The sequence below is a fragment of the Felis catus genome, chromosome A2 (assembly GCF_018350175.1).
Source record: "Felis catus isolate Fca126 chromosome A2, F.catus_Fca126_mat1.0, whole genome shotgun sequence".
In the NCBI taxonomy this organism is placed as follows: Eukaryota; Metazoa; Chordata; class Mammalia; order Carnivora; family Felidae; genus Felis; species Felis catus.
The window spans coordinates 26,256,968-26,278,114 of NC_058369.1; the positions used below are offsets into that span (position 1 = coordinate 26,256,968).

Consider the following 21,147-nt stretch of genomic DNA (forward strand, 5'->3'; position numbering starts at 1 on the left):
CTTCAAGTCTTTTGATCATTTCCTGCCAGTCAGAGCCCCTCTGCGGTGACGTACTTACTCCAGGATGGCTGCATTGTACATGGTGCAGCTGTGCCCACACGTCCATGGCTGTTCGTCCTAGATTTCAGGCGTCCATGAGTATGACCCACCAGGAACTGCAAGCCAGCTGTCTACGAGAGGAACCTGCCTTTGTCTTGACCTTACTGGAGTTCTTCCCAACCTTGCCACCAGCTACTTCGAATTCAGCTGTCGCTCAAGCAAGCAAGGCAAAGAAAGGCCAATCAGACACCTAGAAAGATCTCACCACCTACTCCTTCGTCATACCGCCATTTAAAATGCCAAAAAGATATATATATCAACAAGAGGTTATTATATATCATGCCTCTTCAGAAAACACTCTCTTACTCTTTTTTCTCCTCCTAGTTAGAGGTTATTAGAAAATTACATACAAGAATATTCATTTAAGGTGCTTCCTGGAATGGTTTCACTCAGTGTTCCCTGAGGGTGGGGGACCCCAGGGACATATGGGGAAGAGGGCATGTGCCCCTTCCAAAACCACTTCTCTGGAGCTTGCTGGTTTTGTTTCACCTTTATGTTTCCTCCCCAGGTACTGGCGGAGAACGTTGGGCATGCAGGTCTGCTACGTTTACCATGAAGATTATCAGTTCTGTTATTCCTTCCGGGGCAGGCCGGGGCACAAACCTTCCATCCTCATGCTCCATGGATTCTCTGCACATAAGGATATGTGGCTCAGTGTGGTCAAGGTGCAGTTCTAGATTCTTCTCTCTCAAGAGGGGGTCACTCAAAGAAAAGGGTGTCCACTTGCATGTGATGTCATCAGCAATGATGGAAAGCAAAGGGAACCCAGAACCGTGGCTCAAATCATCTTAAAACTAATTCAGTATCCACGTAACCCTTGAGCAACATGGGGGTTAAGGGAGCCCACCTACCATGCAGTCAAGAATTCATGTATAACTTTTTTGCTCCCCCAAAACTTAACTACAAATAACCTACTGTTGACCAGAAGCCTTTACCAATAACATAGATGGTTGATTAATACATATTTTGTATGTTATATATATTATATACTGTATTCTTACAATAAAGTAAGCTAGAGAAAAGAAAATGTTATTAAGAAAATGATAAGGAAGAAAAAATACATTTACTATACTGTATCGAAAAAAATCCATGTATAAATGGATCTGCACAGTTCAAACCTGTGTTGTTTGAGGGTCAACTGTATTATTCAGATCCTTTTCTCAGAAAAAATTTACTGAGTTGAATGTTATTTGTAAAATCTGTACCCTAGAAATACTTTCATCTCATGAATATTTCTTAAGGTTTCTGACACTCACCTTCCTCTCAGAATTTGTCATGATTATCAAGATCAGGTTAACAAAATCATTTATTCTTTTTCAATGTTTATTTATTTTTGAGAGAGAGAGACAGAGTGCAAGTGGGGGTGGGGCAGAGAGAGAGGGAGACACAAAATCCAAAGCAGGCTCCAGGCTCTGAACTGTCAGCACAGAGCCAGGCGTGGGGCTCAAATTCACCAACTGCGAGATCATGACCTGAGCCGAAGTCGGATGCCTAACCGACTTAGCCACCCAGTTGCCTCAAAATCATTTATTCTTTTATACTCCAAGTATCTCCTCCTCCTTCCCCTCATTCTCCCTTTTGTTCTTCTTCTCTTTCTCCCTTGCCCTTCCTCCCTTCCTTCTACTTTCGTTTTTGTTTTTGTTTTTAATTTTCCTGAGTCATTTAGAGAAACCATCTTTATCTAGCAGCTTCCTGAGATTGGTTTTCCACATTGCTCACCTTCTGTCCTGGTTTCCTTGGGTGTGGCAACTTGCATTATTGGTCAGAGGGACCAGGTGGTGCAGGTGGAGGCTGGGAGAGACTCCCACCTCAAGCAGAACTATACCTGAATGATTCCAAGTATGATCTACACGAGGGGGAAAGAGCTCACACATCCTGTAGTTCCTTGTGTTCTCATCCCCAGATTCCACTGGAAGGACAGGCATCCCCATGCCTTAATGAACCTCTCGCTTCCTGCCCCAACTCAGATGTTTGTTTGTTTGTTTGTTTGTTTGTTTATTTATTTATTTATTTATTTATTTTTGAGAGAATGAGGAATAAGCACACAAGAGAGAGAAGGGCAGAGAGAGAGAGGGGGAGAGGGAGAATCCCAAGCAGGCTTTGCACTGTCAGTGCAGAGCTCCATGTGGGGCTCAAACCCTTGAACTGTGAGATCATGACCTGACCTGAAATCAAGAGTCAGGTGCTTAACCGACTGAGCCATCCAGATGCCCCTCAGATGTTTTTTATGTAACTGGATATTTGTTTATTGGTAACTGATGTTTCTCAGTTTCCTGGTTCAAAGTGGCACAAATGTAAGTGGAAGGTATTTTAGGATAATAATCATCCCAGGATTTAGACATTAATGCAAAAAACAAAAAACAAAAAAAGTTGAAACCAGAGGTAGGGTGATCAGACAGTCATGGTTCTTAGAGAAAGCTTTGCTTTTGTTGGCTCTGGGGCTGCTCCAGTTGGCTGTGTTCTGGGAGAACAGAGGCTTATTTTTTAGTTCCAAGTCAGTGGCTGCATAACTGAGTAAGTGTGAAAGGGGTGAGGGAAAGGAGAAGGAGATAGTAGATGCCGATCGGCATCGAGAAACAATGAGAGGGGCGCCTGGGTGGCTCAGTCGGTTAAGCGTCTAACTTCAGCTCAGGTCATGATCTCGAGGTCCGTGAGTTCGAGCCCCGCGTCAGGCTCTGTGCTGGCAGCTCAGAGCCTGGAGCCTGTTTCGGATTCTGTGTCTCCCTCTCTCTCTGATCCTCCCCCATTCATGCTCTGTCTCTCTCTGTCTCAAAAATAAACGTTTAAAAAAAATTAAAAAAAAAAAAGAAAAGAAATTCCAGCTTACTACCTTAACCTTTGTCCCCCTTCTCCAGACATCTCCTAAGTCCCCTCCCATCTGTATATTGATCTTTTGGGGCCTCTGCTCCCTATGAGGTTACTGGCAGTACTTGTATCAGATGTTACTGGGGTAAGACACTGGGTGGCGTAGGCCCATCATCCTCAGGGATGGCTGTCAGGTCACTTGGTAAGTGGGGGCAACCTCCCTAGAAGAGTGGGCAGACATGACCTACACACCACATACTGATTCTCTGCACCCGTGTGTCCTCAGTTCCTTCCAAAGAACCTGCACTTGGTCTGCGTGGACATGCCGGGACATGAGGGCACCACCCGGTCCTCCCTGGATGACCTGTCCATAGATGGTCAAGTAAAGAGGATACACCAGGTAAGCCGGAAGCTCTACCAAAATTGCTTAGACTGGGCCTTCCCCACCTCACATGCCCAAGCCTGGAGAGCAGGTAAGAGAGTTCCATGCTGACTTGTAACCAGTCTCTAATCCATTCTGTCTGCAAATATTTACAAACAAAATGGCACCCAAATGGTATCATTGGTCAGCTGTGGAGGGCCAGGACCTATTGCATATTGTTCTCCTTTAAGCCTGTTTTAGTTGTTTCTCAAGAAATATGGTATGGACATTTTTTTTAGCTCTTGAAAAAGGAGTTTATAATTCTCAAGATCATTTCCCTAGAGTCTGTTTTTTTGCTTACCACCTACATGACACAATATCATGCTAGCCCCTCTGCCTAGTTGTGGAGGATGGGGAGGGTGCTCTTTGCATTTTGTTCTATTTTAGCATCTAGCTTCAGCCTCCCTCTGGCTGAGCTTTCAAAATCATGAGTCTCATGAACCAGTTCAGAATTTAATAGTCTGTAAGTTTCAGATTAACAGTACATATTTTCCCCAGATGAGGATTTTTTTTTTTAATGTTTATTTATTTTTGAGAGAGAAAGTGAATGTGAACAGGGGCAGGGCAGAGAGAGAGGGAGACACAGAATATGAAGCAGGCTCCAGTCTCCAAGCTGTCAGCACAGAGCCCACTGCGGGGCTCAAATCACAAACTGTGAGATCATGACCTGAACTGAAGTTGGCGCTAACCGACTGAGCCCCCCAGGTACCCCGAGGATGTTTATTTAATGTCTGTACCCACCCCACCCCCCTTTAGATTGTGTATTCTGATGAGGTCAGGAACCTTATCTTTTGGGGTCTTTGATGTATCCTCAGGAGCTGACCATAGTTCCTCGTACATAATAGATATCCAATAAATATTTTTGAGATGTGTGGATGGTTGGTTGAATGGTTGGATGGTTGAATAGACAGGTTGGTTGTCATATGAATGGATGGTTAGATGGATGGAAAGGGCTTTAAATTAGGGCAAGAGTCTTCAAACTGTGGTTGGCCTGCCACCTATTTTTGTAAGCTAAGTTTTCTTGGAATACAGCCCTGCTCATTCATTTACGTATTATCTCTGGCTGCTTTTGGCTACAACAGTAGAGTTGAGTAGCTGCAACAGAGAACATATGACCCACAAAGCAGATAATATTTTCTCTTGGGACTTTTATAAAAAAGTTTGCTGGCTCATGAATTAGGAGAATTCTTGTTGGTTTTATGCTTATAAATGACCCTTCAACCACCTGTGTCAGGTAAAGAGTATTATATGCCATAAGGCTTGTCTGAATAATGGATCCAGTAGATTTCAGACCTCCTTTCACTAATAGACCTTGTCAGCTGTCCTCACAGGAGGAGGTACAGTGGTTTTCTGCTATGTAATCACTATTGTTGTTGACTACAGCTATATAACCAAGCCTCCTTCTCTTTTCTCTTCCTAGTTTGTAGAATGCCTCAAGCTGAACAAAAAACCCTTCCACCTGATAGGTACCTCCATGGGTGGCCACGTGGCTGGGGTATATGCTGCTTACTACCCTTCAGATGTCTGCAGTCTAAGTCTTGTATGCCCTGCTGGTGAGTTACAAGGCTAAAATAACCCCATGTGTGACTTGAGCACAGCAGGGTCTGAATCTCTAGGGAGCAGATGGCAGTGTCTGCTATGGCTGTCTTTTAGAATCATTTTTTTCAACGTCTACTTTAGAGATATACAGTGCTTTAAAGATAACTAACCAAACAGTAGTTGTATAACCATAATCGTAACCATGCTTTTTTTTTAGATTTTTTTTTTATTAACTTGTTTATTTTTTATTTTTTTAAATTTACATCCCAATTAGTTAGCATATAGTGCAACAATGATTTCAGGAGTAGATTCCTTAATGCCCCTTACCCATTTATCCCATGCCCCCTCCCACAACCCCTCCCCTTAACCCTCCGTTTGTTCTCCATATTTATGAGTCTCTTCAATTTTGTCCCCCTCCGTTTTTATATTATTTTTGTTTCTGTTCCCTTATGTTCATCTGTTTTGTCTCTTAAAGTCCTCATATGAGTGAAGTCATACGATTTTTGTCTTTCTCTGACTAATTTCACTTAGCATAATATCCTCCAGTTCCGTCCACGTAGTTGCAAATGGCAAGATTTCATTCTTTTTGATTGCCGAGTAATACTCCATTGCATATATATACCACATCTTCTTTATCCATTCATCCATCGATGGTCCTTTGGGCTCTTTCCATACTTTGGCTATTGTTGATAGTGCTGCTATAAACATGGGGGTGCATGTGTCCCTTCGAAATAGCATACCTGTATCCCTTGGATAAATTGCTGGGTCGTACATGCTAACGTTTAAAATGTAGAGCCAGCCTTTTTCCACAAAGAATTCAAGGTGGTTAATTAAAATGTGTATAGTACTTTGCAGCACTTAAATACAGTACTTTGAAATATAACAATAATATTAATATCCAACATTTATTGAGCTCTTAAGAGCTAAGTTCCCTATATGGATTTAATTCTTGTCATATCCTTATGAGGTGAAAGTGCTGTTCTCAAGCTTCTCCTTTTTTGATGAAAACTTAGAAATCCTGATACATAACAAGATATTTTTTTAAAACATCAACAAACAGGGGTGCCTGGATGGCTCAGTCAGTTGAGTATCTGACTCTTGATTTTGGCTCAGGTCATGATCTTAGGGTCATGGGATCAAGCCCTGTGTCAGGCTCTGTGCTGAGCATGGAGCCTGCTTGAGATTCCCTCTGTCACTCTGCCCTTCCCCTGCTCATGGGCACGCATGTGTGCTCTCTCTCTAAAATAAAAAAAATAATAAGCCTTATTTTTTGTTTTTCAATCAATGTATATATGCATATGTCAACTTGAGCTGTAATATGTCCCCAGAAATTACATTCTAAAGTTGGATTTTTTAAAGATTTTAGTTAAAAAAAGACTTTATTTTTTTAAGTAATTTCTACACCCAACATGGGGCTTGAGCTTACAACTGCAAGATCAAGGGTTACATGCTCCACCAACTGAGTCAGCCAGGCGCCCCTGAAGTTGGATTTTTAAAATTCATTTTTCTTATATGTCTTCAAACTTGGATTTGTAATGTGTTAGAGAAAAAAAATCTTAATTTTTCTTTCTTTTTCCTTCTGCTCCCTCCCCCCATCTCTCTGGTACTTTCTTGGAGTATGATTTACACATAGTAAATCACCCAAATTTTAAGTGTACATCTCAATGACTTTTTACATGTGCATTTACTATCCAGATCAAGATAGTATTATAGGTGGGAACACTGAGGCACAAAGAAATTATGTTAATGCTGGAGGCAGGATAAGAAGAGATCCTAGGATGTCTGACTCTAGAGCCCAAACTGTGGCTTCTTTGGATATCCTTTAACATCCACTACTTTTATGTGACTCTTACCTACTACTTCCTTTATCTGCTAGAACCCACCATGAGTTGAACCTTCTACTGAAACCTAACTAAATTGACCTTTAAAATATTTTAGTTATCAAAGTCATTTTCAGGTCTGTTGAGGACATTAAAATTGAAGGTAAACTCCCAAAGTGTTTTCTTTTCTCTTTTTCCCAAGCACCATGTCTGAAATCATTTGGGCTTTTAATAACAAAGTTTGAGAACTGGAAAAACAGCTCCTTATTAGGAGTTATTAGATTTTTGATTGCTTGTGGAAGATCAGATCTAACTGGCTTTTTTGAATGTATGACTCAGAGAAGAGTTTGACACCTGAGTTTCAATTGGAAATTTAAAATTAAGATTGTGTGTGAAAATGAAAAGATAAACTTGTTTTTAATTTGAAATAATTACATTTTTTTAAAGTTTTTTAAGTTTATTTTGAGAGAGAAATAGAGAGCAAGCAGGGGAGGGGCAGAAAGATGGAAACATAATCCCAAGCAGGCTCCATGCTGTCAACACAGAGCCTGATACAGGGCTCAAATTCACAAACTGTGAGATCATGACCTGAGCCAAACTCAGGAGTCAGATGCTTAACCAGCTGAGCCACCCAGGTGCTCCCTGCTTTGAAATCATTTTAAATTTACAGAAATGTTGCAAAGATAGTACAGAGAGTCCCATATACCCTTTACCCAGCTTCCCCCATTGTTAACGGCTCACATTACCACAGTAAATTTGTCACAGCTAAGAAACCAACACTGGTACAGTACTATTAACTAAACTCTAGGTTTTATTTGGATCTCATTAGTTTTTCCACTAATGTCCTTTTTCTGTTCCAGGATCCGATCCAGGATACCACATGACATTTAATCTAGGATTATTTTTAAAGTAAAAGGAAATAGATCGTGTAATCTGCCCCATGGCATCGCAAAAGCCACATGATGCCCATGCTAGCTTTAAAGGAATTGCTGAATATAGGAGATTTATAAAGTGTGGATTTCTGCAGCACAGTATTGATGTCACTGCCTTTCTTTCTGAAATGTAGCTTGTCAGCTAAGTTAAACATCTAGACATTTGCTCAGTGTTGGAAGTGAAAATTAGTTTTGCCCTCCTGTGCATATCAGCTCATGTGAATTTTCTTGTGTCTTGCTCCAGGGAGATAGGAAATGATGGTCAGTCTCAAGGCCGTTCAGTCTCAGTGAACACCTAATGATCTGGACAAGGAGGGACTGTGTGGAGGGCAACATGGCAGACAGCTCAGAAGGGGTCTCTCTTTCACTGTGTATACGTATTGACCCTAAAAAAGAGATTACTAAGTGGGTCCAGGCCAAAGGAAGGAGTTGTCAGTCATTCCAGGCCTGTGTTTTCTTTCCTTCATGTATTTTACCAGCCTTCCCCTTAATGATATGAATGTGCAGGGGCTCAGGCAAGTTGTCTTATCAACTAATGCTTCTTAAACTCTATCATACATATGCCTCCCCAGCATCTTGTTAAAGTGCACATTCTGATTCAAGAGTCTTAGGAGAAGGGCTGAGATTCCGCATTTCTTATGGGCTTCCAGTGCTGCTGGTCCATGGACCACAGTTTGAGTAACCAGTCACTAAAATATCCTGAAGGATTTTTTTTTTTAATGTGTTTCTCAGAGTGTGGTTTTGACCTTGAGCAAGGATGGCAGTACTGATGAAAAAGAAATTTGGTGAAAAACACCTGAAATATATTAGCTCTGGGCCAATATTGGAGGTTTCCTTCTAAAATGAGAGTTAGTAAGAAGGAAGATACATTGCCAAGCTGTTTTGGTTTGAATCCCACAGGCCTGCAGTACTCAACTGATAATCAATTTATACAGCGGCTCAAAGAACTGCAGGACTCGGCCGCCATGGAGAAGATCCCCTTGATCCCATCCACTCCAGAAGAGATGAGTGAAATGCTCCAGCTCTGCTCCTACGTCCGCTTCAAGGTGCCCCAGCAGGTAATGTGATCTCAGCAGCAGTCTGCCTGCCCTCTGCCAGAGGCTTGGGCGTCCAGGGCTGGCTTCCTTCACACAGTTCTTGCATCTCGTACTCATCTATTTAGTCACTCAGCACATGTCTGTACTGTGCCTGTGACATGTCAGGCACTGTGTTTGGGCACAATGATGAAGAAATAAGACCGAGAAGGCACCTGTGCAGACACTGGCCTGGAGGGGGGTGGCGGGGAGACAGGCAACTAACAAGTAAACAAATACAAACTGTGGTAAGTTCTATCGAGGAAATGAAGCTGGTGTATAGTGATTGAAAGCAGGGAGGCAGTGGAGACTTTGATAAACCTCTTTAAGGAAATAGCGTAGGCAGAGATGGGGAAAACATAGGTAAGTTTAAGGCACTGGAAGGAGGCTTGGGTGAATGGGGCCCAGAGGGAGAGGGAGGGAGAACAGAGATTTCTTCTTCTTTTTCTTCTTTTTCTTTTTCCTTTTCCTTTTTCTTTTTCTTTTTCTTTTTCTTTTTCTTTTCTTTCCTTTTTTTTTTTTTTTAAATTTCAGGACTGCTTTACACTCTTAAGAATTAGTAAGAACCCCCCAAAGAGCTTTTGTTTATGGAGGTTCTGACTATTGACATTTACCATATCAGAAAGTAAAACTCAGAAAATGCAAAACACGAGAACATACCTACAGGCACTCGTAATCAGTATGATGACACTATCCCTCGACAAGTAGGTTCTGAGAAGCACAATGCTTTTGAGAGAATGAAATTGAAGAGAGCAAGTAATATTTAGCATTACAATGGAAATAGTTTGACCTCTTGGACTAGCAGAAACCGCTTTGAGAACCACTGGGCTAGATCACCTAGGACCCAACAGGTGATGGGAAGGAGCCTGGAGTTCTAGGAAGGACTGTGGGGTGCTCAAACAGAAACAAAGAACCATTGGGGTCCTCCTGTGACCTGGGAGGTGACAGTGGTGTAGACGAAGGCAGTGGCAGTGGAGACTAGAGACCTGAGATGCTTTGGAGGAAGGACAGACAGCACTTATGGCAAATTGCAAGTGGAGGATGTGGGACAGTGAGGAGTCACAAGTGATTTCTGGTACTTGAGTTGGATAAAGGCAGCATTTTCTGAGTAGGGGAAGGAGAGAGGGAGGGCGGGTCTTGGGGACAGGCTCCAATTTGGACTTATTCAAGCTGTCTGTAAGGGCTCCAGGTGTAGATGTCAAGCAGTCAGTTGGAGGTGCAGATTGGATATACAGGTAGAGCTGAGGGACTGGTTAGAGCCATCAGCAGCATGTTGTGGCAGGTCATGGTCTGAATGAAGCTGTGAATCTGGGGAAGGGGTGTGGGAACCAAGAGATAAGAATGCATGGTTCAGTCTCATAACTGCAACTAATCTTTTTCTAGTGTAGGAACTGGACTCTGCCTTGGGGTGGGGCCTCCTAGGAGTTGAGGGAACGGACTCTGTTCAGATGGTGTGAACATGACTCAGTTAAGGGGTGTAGAAGCACCCAGAGTCTGCTTCTGGGGTATGTTCTATCCCTGATATCCTTTTTTTAGTTGTGAGCTTGCATTGATCCCCTCCCAGCTGTGATCTCTTCCCAGTCTAGAGTAGTCAAACAGCGCTTTAGGAAATTCCGTGTTTTGGGGTGCCTGCACTGCTCAGTCAGTTGAGCATCCGACTTCAGCTCAGGTCATGATCTCGCAGATCATTGGGCTTGCTGCTGTCAGCAAAGAGCCCACTTTGCATACTCTGTCCCCCTCTCTCTGCTCCTCCCCCACTTGTTTTTTTTTCTCTCTCTCAGAAATAAATAAACGTTAAAAAAAAAAGCAAATTCCACATTTTGAGTTGTCAGGGATATGAAAACACTAGGAGAAAGTAAGCGGCAGCTCTAAAAGTCTTCCCTTCTAGGAGACAAGGAGCATCAGGCACTCTGCCTTCTGTGTCATGTTGTTATGTTTGTCTATTTACTTGCCTGTGTTTTCCACTCTAACCTCAGCAAAATCAAGAATTTTGTTTTAACTGGCTGTTTTATCAGCCCCCCCCCCCCCCCCCCCCCGCCCGCAGCCTTTAGCACAGTGCTTGCATCAAATAGGTCCTGGGTATAGATTGGGTGGGCCAGAGGACGGGAAGATGCCCGGACAATGCAGAGATGGAGAATGGACATGTGAGTAGATGCAGAGGAGTAGATGGACGCATGAATTGATGCCTATATATGCTTAGGTGATTAAAAGTGCAGGATGGATGGATGGGAGGTTGCCTGGAGAATGCAGGGATGGAAGGTGGATGGATGGGTGGATGCAGGATAGATGGATATATTGGTGTATGATTCAGAGATGCAGGGTGGTTGGATGGATGTCTGCATGAAGCAGGGATGGAGGTTGAACGAATGGGTAGATGCGGGGTAGGTGGATGCACGGATAGATATATGCACGTATGAGTCAGAGATGCAAGATAGGTGGATGGGTGGCAGAATGGGTAGAGCAGGTGGATGGGTGGAGGATGCAAGATGGATAGATACATGGGGGCAAGATAAATAGTAGAGCAAAGAAAATGGCTGATGCTGAGACAGTGTGTTGGACAGCTTGCCATTGGTCTCACCTCTAGGCTTCCACTTCCAGAATGGTCAGGTTCTAGTCATGCTCCAGACGGTTGGTTTAGAGCAGTTCTGGCTGGATGTTCCCACTTCAGTCAGCACACAGGACTCCATAAAGTCATTTAAGGGGCTTGAACCATTCCCAGGTAGATGAGTGCCAGTGCTAATGTGAAGACTGTACTCTACTTCAACTCCTGAGGCACGAGGAAGAGGAGGACTGTGTTCCTTCTGCCCGTAGCATGTCTCTGGGTCAGGATTCCGGGTCCAGGAGATCTGGCCTGCCCACATTGGCTGCAGCCTTCTCCAGCCCTCCGCAAGGAAGACAAAGATAACATTGAATAATAAGCAAAGGACTATGGAACCCTTCCCAGAATTTTCTCAGTAGTTTATCTCTTTATTGTTCAAGAGGCTCATCAACCCCAATAGTTTAATTTTTTTTAATAGACCTTGTTCTGCATGTGGATATTATTAAACAGTTATTTGATATTATCTCCAGCCAGATTGTGTTTTAAGCTTAGCAGAGAATCTCAAGATGAAGTGGCTGTGACCCCATCTCAGGTGTTTTTTACATGCTTTGGCTTCGCAGTACTACCCACGTTCCTCCTTAATTACAAAGGAAAAAGCATCATATGACCCTGAGTCAATTACAATGCATACTACATTGTGGGAATTTGGAGGACCAGGCCTTAAAACCTTGACAATGCCAATGCTGTAAATTGCTGGACTTTATTTCCTTCACTGTCCCAGAGCCCTGGGGGGCCCAAGGAAACAAATCATCTCCTGCCTTCTAACTATGGGTCACTTCTCTATAGATCCTGCAAGGCCTTGTTGACGTCCGAATCCCTCATAACAACTTCTACCGAAAGCGTAAGTAGTGCCGTTTAAGCTTTTTGCTCGTGACAAATGAAGCTTTATGGGTGGCTGGCTCTTCTAGTTTACATTTCTGAGACTTGGATAGTTTCCTGGGACCCTTTGATAGTTTTCTGGGGCCCCTTTGATAGTTTTCTGGGGCCACAGAAAGTGGTGGCCTGGACTCAATGCCTGTCCCTGAACTCTGCAGTGGGTACCCAGCGTGTGCTCACTTTGTTTTCCTTTTCTGAAGTGTTTTTGGAAATCGTCAGTGAGAAGTCAAGATACTCCCTCCATCAGAACATGGACAAGATCAAGGTCCCAACGCAGATCATTTGGGGAAAACAAGACCAGGTATGTAGTGTGTCCCTGGGGCCACCTGTGCCAGTTGCACTGGCCTTTGAGGAAAAACAAGAGGTCATTTATAAAGTGAGCCTCATCGGCTGGTTTCTGATACCAGCAAAAGATGGAACACGCCTGGGTCAGGTGCTGATATTTATGAGGGATGTCATTCTCTGAGTTGAGAGCAATGACATTGATCTTTTAAAATGAAAGGCAATTTAAAATCATTTTTACAGATTACTTTTATCAAAGCCATGTAGCCTCATAGTACAAAAAACTTTATTTATTTTTTTTAATTTTTTTTTTTTAACGTTTATTTATTTTTGAGACAGGGAGAGACAGAGCATGAACAGGGAAGGGTCAGAGAGGGAGACACAGAATCTGAAGCAGGCTCCAGGCTCTGAGCTGTCAGCACAGAGCCCGACGCGGGGCTAGAACTCACGGACCGCGAGATCATGGCCTGAGCCGAAGTCGGCCATTTAACCGACTGAGCCACCCAGGCACCCCTACAAAAGACTTTAAAGAGTACAAAAAGGTAGAGGCACCTGGGTGGCTCAGTCTGTTAAGTGTCCAATTTTGGTTCAAGTCATGATCTTGTGGTTCAGGACTTCTAGCCCTTCATTGGGCTCTCTACTCTCGGTGTAGAGCCCACTTCGGATCTTCTGTCCCTCTCGCTCTCTCTGCCTCTCCCCCACGCACACGCGCGTGTTCTCTCTCTCTCAAAAATAAACAAACATTAAAAAAAGAATACCAAAAGGTTTCTGATGAAAATTTGATCTCTTTTCCATCCCACATTCCAATTCCCATTTCCTTGAGGCAGTTCTTACTGTCTTACATTTATTTCTTAAATTTTCTTAGGCAGATATTGACAGCAGCAAATATTTTTTACTTAGTTGTGACTATCTCTGTCGCGACTACTGAGCTCTGCTGTTGTGCAAAAGCAGCCATAGACAATATGCAGACAAGTGACCTGGCAGAGTTCCAATGAACCTTTATTTCCAAAAACAGGCAGCGGACTATTATTTACTTACTGCTATGCTAAGCATACATATACATACATAGATAAGTTTTATCTGTAAGTTGTTCACACATGCTATATGCACTGTTTTGCACATTATTATTTCATATATGTAGGAATTTATGTATCTTGGAAATCATTTCATACCAGCCCACACAGATTTACTGCTCTATTTTTTAATATATATTTTTTTATTTTCCTGACTTTTATTCATGTATTTAAGTAATAAGTTTTTCTATACACACACAAAAATGATAAGACCAGTGGTTAAATCCTGCTTTTTTTTCTTAATTTTTTAAAAAGTTTATTTATTTTTGAGAGAGAGAGAGAGAGAACAAAGTGGGGGGGGCGGGTAGGCAGAGAGAGAGGAAGACAGAGAATTCGAAGCAGGCTCAGTGCTGTCAGCACAAAGTTCAATGTGGGGCCCAAACCCATGAATTGTGAGATCATGACCTGAGCTGAAATCAGACGCTTAACCGACTGAGCCACCTGGGCTCCCCACATTCAGGAATTTTAACACTGATGCGATGCCTTTGTCTAATCTACCATCCATATTTCAAATTCATCAGCTGTTTCAACAAGGTCCTATATGGAATCCTTCTCCTTCTCTTGCTTCCCTGAACTAGGATCTAATCCAGGATCACATATTAAATGTCATGTCTCTGCAGTCTCCTTTATTATGGACTGATACCCTACTCTGTCATTCATGGCGTTGAGATATTTGAAAAGTATAGGTCAGTTATTTTATTAAATGTTCCTTAATTTGACTTTGCTGTTTCCTCATGATTAAACTCAGGTTTTGTATCACCACTGGAATAGCTCATGCATGGTAAGATTTCACATCTCGGACACACAGTGTCCTTCTGCCCATCCTCATGATGTTAATGTTGATTGCCTGATTAAGTTGTCTCATTTCTTCATTGTAGAGTTACTGTTTCTCTCCTTGCAACTGATAAGGAGTCTGTTGGAGACACTTTGAAATATCCTGTTCCTCATCAAACATTCCCCCCCCCCCCTGCCTAGATTTACCATCTGTGAATGATTCTTGCCCCAAGCAAAGTTTACATTCTTCTTCTTTTTTTTTAATGTTTGTTTGTTTTTGAGAGAGAGAGAGAGAGAGAGAGAGAATGCGCAGGAAAGGGGCAGCGAGATGGAGACAGAGTATCTGAAGCAGGCTCTGTGCTGTCAGGGCAGAGCCCACTGTGGGGCTCGAACCCACAAGTTGTGAGATTGTGACCTGAGCTGAAGTCAGATACTCAACCATCTGAGCCACCTACACACCCCTTTTCTTTTTCTTCTTTAAGTTTATGTATTTATTTTGAGGGAGAGAGTGAGTGGGGGGAAGAGCAGAGAGAGAGATGCAGAGAAAGAATCCCAAGCAGGCTCTGCCCTGTCGGCACTGAACCCAACACAGGGCTTGATCTTGTGAACGGTGAGATCATGATCTGAGTGGAAATCAAGAATCAGACACGTACTGCCTGAGCCACCCAGGTGCCCCTATGTGATTCTTGTAACAGCTGCATAGTACTCCATTTTGTGGCTCTGCCACAGTGTATATAATTAGTGCCCTACTAATGGTCATTTAGATAATTTCTAGTTTTTTGCTATTAAACAGTACCTCAGTGAACATCAGTACAGGTATGAGTTTGTGGAGTGTGAGAGCATACGCAAAGTGTGAATTCTTTGGTGTGGACCCACTGGGTCAAAAGGCAAGTGCTTTTTAAAATTTTAATAGGTGTTAGGAGTGCCTGGCTGGATCAGTCGGTAGAACATGCAACTCTTGAAGTCGGGTGTTGTGAGTTTAAGCCCCACGTTGGGTATACAGCTTACTTAAAAAAAAAATTTTTTTTAATAATAATGTTTTAATAGGTTTTATTAGATGGCTCTGTATTAGTTTGCTGGGATAGTCATAACAAAGTACCACAAACTGGGTGGCCTAAACAATAGAAATTGACGATCTTAGGGTTCTAGAAGCTAGTAGTCCAAGTTCAAGTTGTCAGCAATTTGGTTCCTTCTGGGAGCTGTCAGGGAGAATCTGTACCATGCCTCTTCCCCAGCTTCTGGTGGATGCTGGCGATCTTTGTGTTCCTTGGCTAATAGATATCTCACCCTGCTGTCAGCCTTCATCCTCACATGGCATTCTCCCTATACCTGTGTGTCTCTGTGTTTAAATTTTTGTAAGGGGGCCAATCATATTGAGTGAGGGGTCCACCCTGCACCCGTATGACCTCATCTTAACTAATTACATTTGCAACAACCCTATTTTCAAATAAAGTCACCTTTTGAAGGATTGGCAGTTGGTACTTCAAGATATGAATTTTGGGGGGGACACAAGCGATAATAGAGCCTCCATACTGATTTATGTTTTTTGTTTGCAACTGTTCTTTAGAAATTGTATCTTAACTCAGAGTTCTTCTAAAATGTAAAGGAAGAGGAGGCAATGAGAAATGGAGCCTTTCTTTTTTTTTTTAATTTTTTTTAATGTTTATTCAGTTTTGAAAGACAGAGAGAGAGCACAAGCAGGGCTGGGGTGGAGAGAGAGGGGGACACAGAATCCGAAGCAGGCTCCAGGCTCTGAGCTGTCAGCACAGAGCCCGACACGGGGCTCAAACTCATGAATCACGAGATCATGACCTGAGCTGAAGTTGGATGCTCAACCTATTGAGTCACCCAGGCGCCCCAGAAATGGAGCCTTTCTAAGGTCAGGATGGTCTCCTGGAAGGAGAAGCCAGGACTGTGTGCCCAGCACATGGGGGGAGGGAGCGGTGATAGCATCAGTGTGCAGCTATCCCAGATCGGCCAGGTGTGTCAAGGATGTATAGTGCAGGGAGGTGGGCATGGAGAGGAGGGAGGGCTCACGTGATCTCTTCTGCAGCGGCCAAAGGACTAAAAGAAGCTTTGTGTACATCTGAGGGGAGAAGCAGGACACAGAGTAGGCCAGCAGGGGCTTATTCAATCAGAATCAAGTTAGAACAATGAAGGCCTTTCTTCATTCTAGAAACCCCAAAGGTTATTTGGGGCTCTCAGGGACCAACAAGGGGACAATGCAGAAACCAGGTTGCTGGGCTTAGACAAAGTCTAGGTTCCAGCCCTGCCTTTGCCCTGTATTGGCCCGTGACCTTGAGCAAGCCATTCAGCCACTCCAAATCCTGTGTTTCTCTTCTACTAGGGTGAGTGTGGGGCTTAAGTGAATACATATGAGGGTGATCTTTCTCCAGTTACACAAAAATAAGTTGTTTATTACTCATGTCCTTTGCCTGTGATAGTTGGCCTCTGGCTAGGGTCCAGAATTTCTTCCAGGACTCTGGAGTCCATTTTGTTCTGAAAAAAGAGCATAACGTTCCATGGGCCTGCTATAAATACAATCAGATCTTCTGTGTGTTCTATGGACCATCCCCAGGGCAGAATCCAAATAGCAAAGGCTTTAGGGGCCCTTTATTTCATAGCCTTTTGCTTCCCAAGCATATGGCTCTTTTCCTGCTCTATCATCAACATTTGGTGTCACTGGCCAGCCCCTTCCAGGCTGAATGCAGTCTCCCTGTTCTTTGGACCCCTGTAGGTTCCGTAGCTGCTGTACTGTAGACTGCAGGGAGCTATGCACATTGTTGTTTATGTCAGTCATGCCCCCTGGATTTGGCCAGTATACAGCCTGCACAACTAAACCTGAGAGGATTTCTGCACAGCAGTTTAAGTATTTCCCCTCTGTGTTCAGTCCCACAGAGTGGGAGGGCCTTGTGGAAATACACAAGGTTTATTACTATTCATGTCCCTTCATCCTGCTAGCACAGTGCCTGGTATGCAGGAGACCCAGAGTACACAGTGAATGAGTGAGCAAGTTAGAAAGTAAATAGGGGCGCCTGGGTGACTCAGTTGGTTAAGCATCTGACTCTTGATCTTGACTCAAGTCATGATCTCACAGTTTCGTGGGTTTGAGCTGACAGCACAGAGCCTGCTTGGGATTCTCCCTCTCTCTCTGCCCCTCCCCTGCTAGCACTCTCCTCTCTCTGGCTCTCTCAAAATAAATAAATAAACTTAAAAAAAAGATGCCTTATTTAAAAAAAGAAAGTAAATAAACTAGCAAAGGGACAAACCCACTAACTGACTGCCTATGCATTTAAGTCAGCTAACAGATTTATATGGAGCACCTAGTATGTGCCTGACACCATATTAGACCCTGGGAATATAGCAGGGACCAAGACAGACAGGATCCCTACCCTCCAGCAGCTTATGGTCTACTTACATTATCATGCCTGACAGGGCTCAAACTAAGGTTAGATCCTATCTTTATAATTTTTATATTTTATTCATGATGGATCTTTTTGCATTAATGTTTGTTTTAAATACTGCATTAAAATAATCTTCATCTTGGGGCACCTGAGTGGCTCAGTTGGTTAAGCATCCAACTCTTGATCTCAGGGTCTTGAGTTCGAGCCCCACGTTGGGCTCCACCCTGGAGCTTACTTAAAAAAATAATAATCTCCATATTGATGACTGAGTTTTTTGGAGCCTGCTTAGGTTTTGTGCCCAAGGCCAGTGCCTCACTTTCTTCACCCTAATTTTGGACTTGGCCTGAAATGGGATGGAGGAAGATTGTTTGACCATCTGTATGAATGTCTTGCCCAAGAAACAGCTGGTGTGGTTCCTGTAGACGTGCATGAGGGTCCACACAGCTGTTATTGCATGTACCTCTGAGTGACCGTGGAGAATGCTGGATTTGGCCAGCATAACAGGGTCAAAGCTAGAGGCTCATGTGGGTATTTTTGAGCTCTCTGTAGGATATTCAGTTGGGAGTTTCTACTTTTTCATACTTTGACCAGTTGAGTCCACTTGCATTTCCACAGAATCTGGACTTTATTTCTGCTCAGACAGGTGCCACGGCAGCCTTACCTGTGAGTGAGGGGAAGACAGCGGTGTCTGATTCCTCTGCAGGGTGCCCCCCTCACTAAGCTCCCCATTAGCTGCTCCTATTTGTGGCCCCGGGGGTACTTTGCTGTGCTCTGTGCCTTGGCTGAGGGATGCTTCTCGCTCCACTTCCTGGGTGGAAAATCTTGGTTCTAATGGTCTGGATTGATGAAAATGAAGCTCAAAAACAGAAGGCACTTGGGGAACCTGGGTGGCTCAGTTGGTTGAGCGTCAACTTTGGCTCAGGTCATGATCTCGCAGTCTGTGGGTTCAAGCCCTGCATCCGGCTCTGTGCTGACAGCTCAGAGCCTGGAGCCTGCTTCAGATTCTGTGTCTCCCTCTCTCTACCCCTCCCCAGCTTGCACTCTGTCTCTCTCTTTCAAAAAAAAAAAAAAGTATTAAAAAAAATTTTTTAAGGAAAAAAGAAAACAGTACTTGAGTTTGTTGTGGGTCCTGCTTTTGTGTTGAGGATGAGGGGAGGGGTCCTCTTGCGTGGGATGAGTCGAAGGTGAAAGCCATGAAAGGAAATGAATGCAAATCTGAGACTACATAGGGTGTTGGGGAGGAAACACTGGATTGGTGTAAATGGCCAGGTAACCTATGGCACAATGAAATTAAATGCCTTATTGGGAAAGGGTCAGCCCTGGAGAGTGGTGGCTTTCATATCAGAAGAGCGTTCCCCGTTATTCACAAACTTCAAGGCCTTCAGTCACACAGCTCTGGGGACCCCCAGAAGACCTTCAAAGAGATACTATTCCCCCATCTTCAGCTTGGGATAATTAGCATTCACCTCTTGCATCTTGTTTATGTGTCTTTCCCACAGCTGGACTGATCATGTCCATCCCTAACATAGCCCCGCAGACCCCCACTGCTGTCAGATGGAGGCCTGAGCCCCAAGCATGGCTGGGGGAACAGGCCCCTCTTCCCTACCCCATCTCTCCACCATGCACTCCCCACTCCCTGCGTGCTGTGTCTCAGCACCAAGCCAACTGCCATCTCCTGCCTTTGCCATGATGTGCCCCCCTGTCCCGCATCATCCATGAATCCTCCTCCCTTGTGCACTCTCAGCTCCCAGGATGCTCCCCCAACAGAACCCTCTCCTGCTGACCAGTCTGGCTTCCCTACCAGACCAGGCAGGGGCTGTGTGTTTCCACTTTAGTAATGCTGGCAGTGACACAACTCCTAGCACCAAATTGCAGAAGAAAACGTGAGGCATGCAGTCATATCTGTCAGAGGGCACAAGCCCCGACACCGAAGTGACTTGATCCCACAGATCACCCCTGCCAGGCTTCAGGTGGCATTCCGTTCCCCGAAAGCGTGTACTCAGGCATCTGAGTCTTTTCTGTCTGGTTTCCTCTCTCGTCCTGCCTACAGGTGCTCGACGTGTCTGGGGCAGACATGCTGGCCAAGTCGATTGCCAACTGCCAGGTGGAACTTCTGGAAAACTGTGGGCACTCAGTGGTGATGGAGAGGCCCCGGAAGACAGCCAAGCTCATTGTCGACTTCTTAGCTTCTGTGCACAACACAAGCAACAACAAGAAGCTGGACTGAGGCCCCACGACCGCAGCCTGCATTTGGCACTGAGCATCTGCCCCCATCTCCAAAATCTGACGCGGCCACCACTTCTCAGGGATCCTGCCCCAAACGCGGTCAGAGAGCCAGCGTCCCTGAGGAAGCCAGTCCCCTATCCCCAGTCTCGACAGATCCACAGAGCTTCGGGAGCCACGAGCAGATCTCCAAGATATTTTTCACAATGTAGAAACTCACATGGAACAAAATTAAGAAAACCCAGCCATGAAATCTACCCAGAAGTCTTCAAGTTCATGTTGCAAAGCGGCTGCCTTGGACCCTAATCACCGAGACCGTTTTCTTTCAAAACATCCCTCACAGACTGAGACTCGAGGTTTTTCTGTTGCTTCAACATCCTCCCCTGCATGGTCAGTGGCTGTTTTAGGAGCATTAGTCTCCATTTGCTGAGCCCCTCTTGTCTATGTCTAGTTTAAGTTTTATGTTAGAGACCCCTATATGAATGCAGTTCGTCAGCTGCAAGATCAGGGAGGGAAACAGCAAGCTATGAAAAACATTAACATGCGAGGAGGGGTGTGTTTCCACTGCTGCCAGCCCTCCCACCTGCCAGAGCAGTGGGGAACACAGGTGGGTGGTTTGATGGGCCCCCACATGTCAGCTCCATCACGAGGGAGCCTAGAACAGTCACAGCGTGAAGAGCACCCGGCAGGGTGGGTTTCCTGGGAATAACTTATTATTTTTAAAAATAGGACTAATAAAGCAATAATGTTCTAGACATCTGTATCTAAATAATCACACAAAAGCACCTCGTGGGCCTCATGTCTATCTTGCTGTGCTACTGAAGACCCTTGGGTGTAAAATACTAGTTTGTTAATGAATTCTGTGAATTCTGTGAACAGTAATGTGATTGAAAATAAGTCTAAACAGCTGTAAAAGTGATCACAATGACATGACATAAATTTAATAAATCTAGATCAGCAACATGCAGACAGTTTCCATTCCTAAGCTCCTATTTAAGTGCAGTGTTGGCAGATTTCGTGTCAATTTTAAAAAGGGTGTTTTGTTTTGTTTGTTTTAAGGCTTATTCTAAGGCATTGGAAAGACTGGTTTGGATGGGTTATTAGTTTTCTTTTAAGTCTTATTTGCAATTTTTATTCAAAATTTTTTATTGTTCATTTATTTTTGAGAGAGAGAGAAAGAGAACGAGTGGGGGAGGGGAAGAGAGAGAGGGAGACACAGAATCCGAA

At 44.0% G+C, this 21,147-nt stretch overlaps 1 protein-coding gene across 4 annotated transcripts in view; it reads left to right on the forward strand.

Moving 5' to 3' along the window:
- ABHD6 (abhydrolase domain containing 6, acylglycerol lipase) overlaps positions 1-20,887 on the forward strand; it is a 53,908-nt gene extending 33,021 nt beyond the window's left edge. For all 4 annotated transcript variants that reach the window (XM_006928891.5, XM_023249866.2, XM_019823438.3 and 1 more), the window contains exons 4-10: positions 608-764; positions 3,191-3,304; positions 4,746-4,878; positions 8,517-8,674; positions 12,075-12,129; positions 12,365-12,465; positions 19,748-20,887. In XM_006928891.5, the coding sequence (XP_006928953.2) occupies positions 608-764; positions 3,191-3,304; positions 4,746-4,878; positions 8,517-8,674; positions 12,075-12,129; positions 12,365-12,465; positions 19,748-19,924 (895 nt within the window). In that variant the 3' untranslated portion in view covers positions 19,925-20,887. The remainder of the gene's footprint in view (positions 1-607; positions 765-3,190; positions 3,305-4,745; positions 4,879-8,516; positions 8,675-12,074; positions 12,130-12,364; positions 12,466-19,747) is intronic.
- Positions 20,888-21,147: the final 260 nt, after the last annotated feature.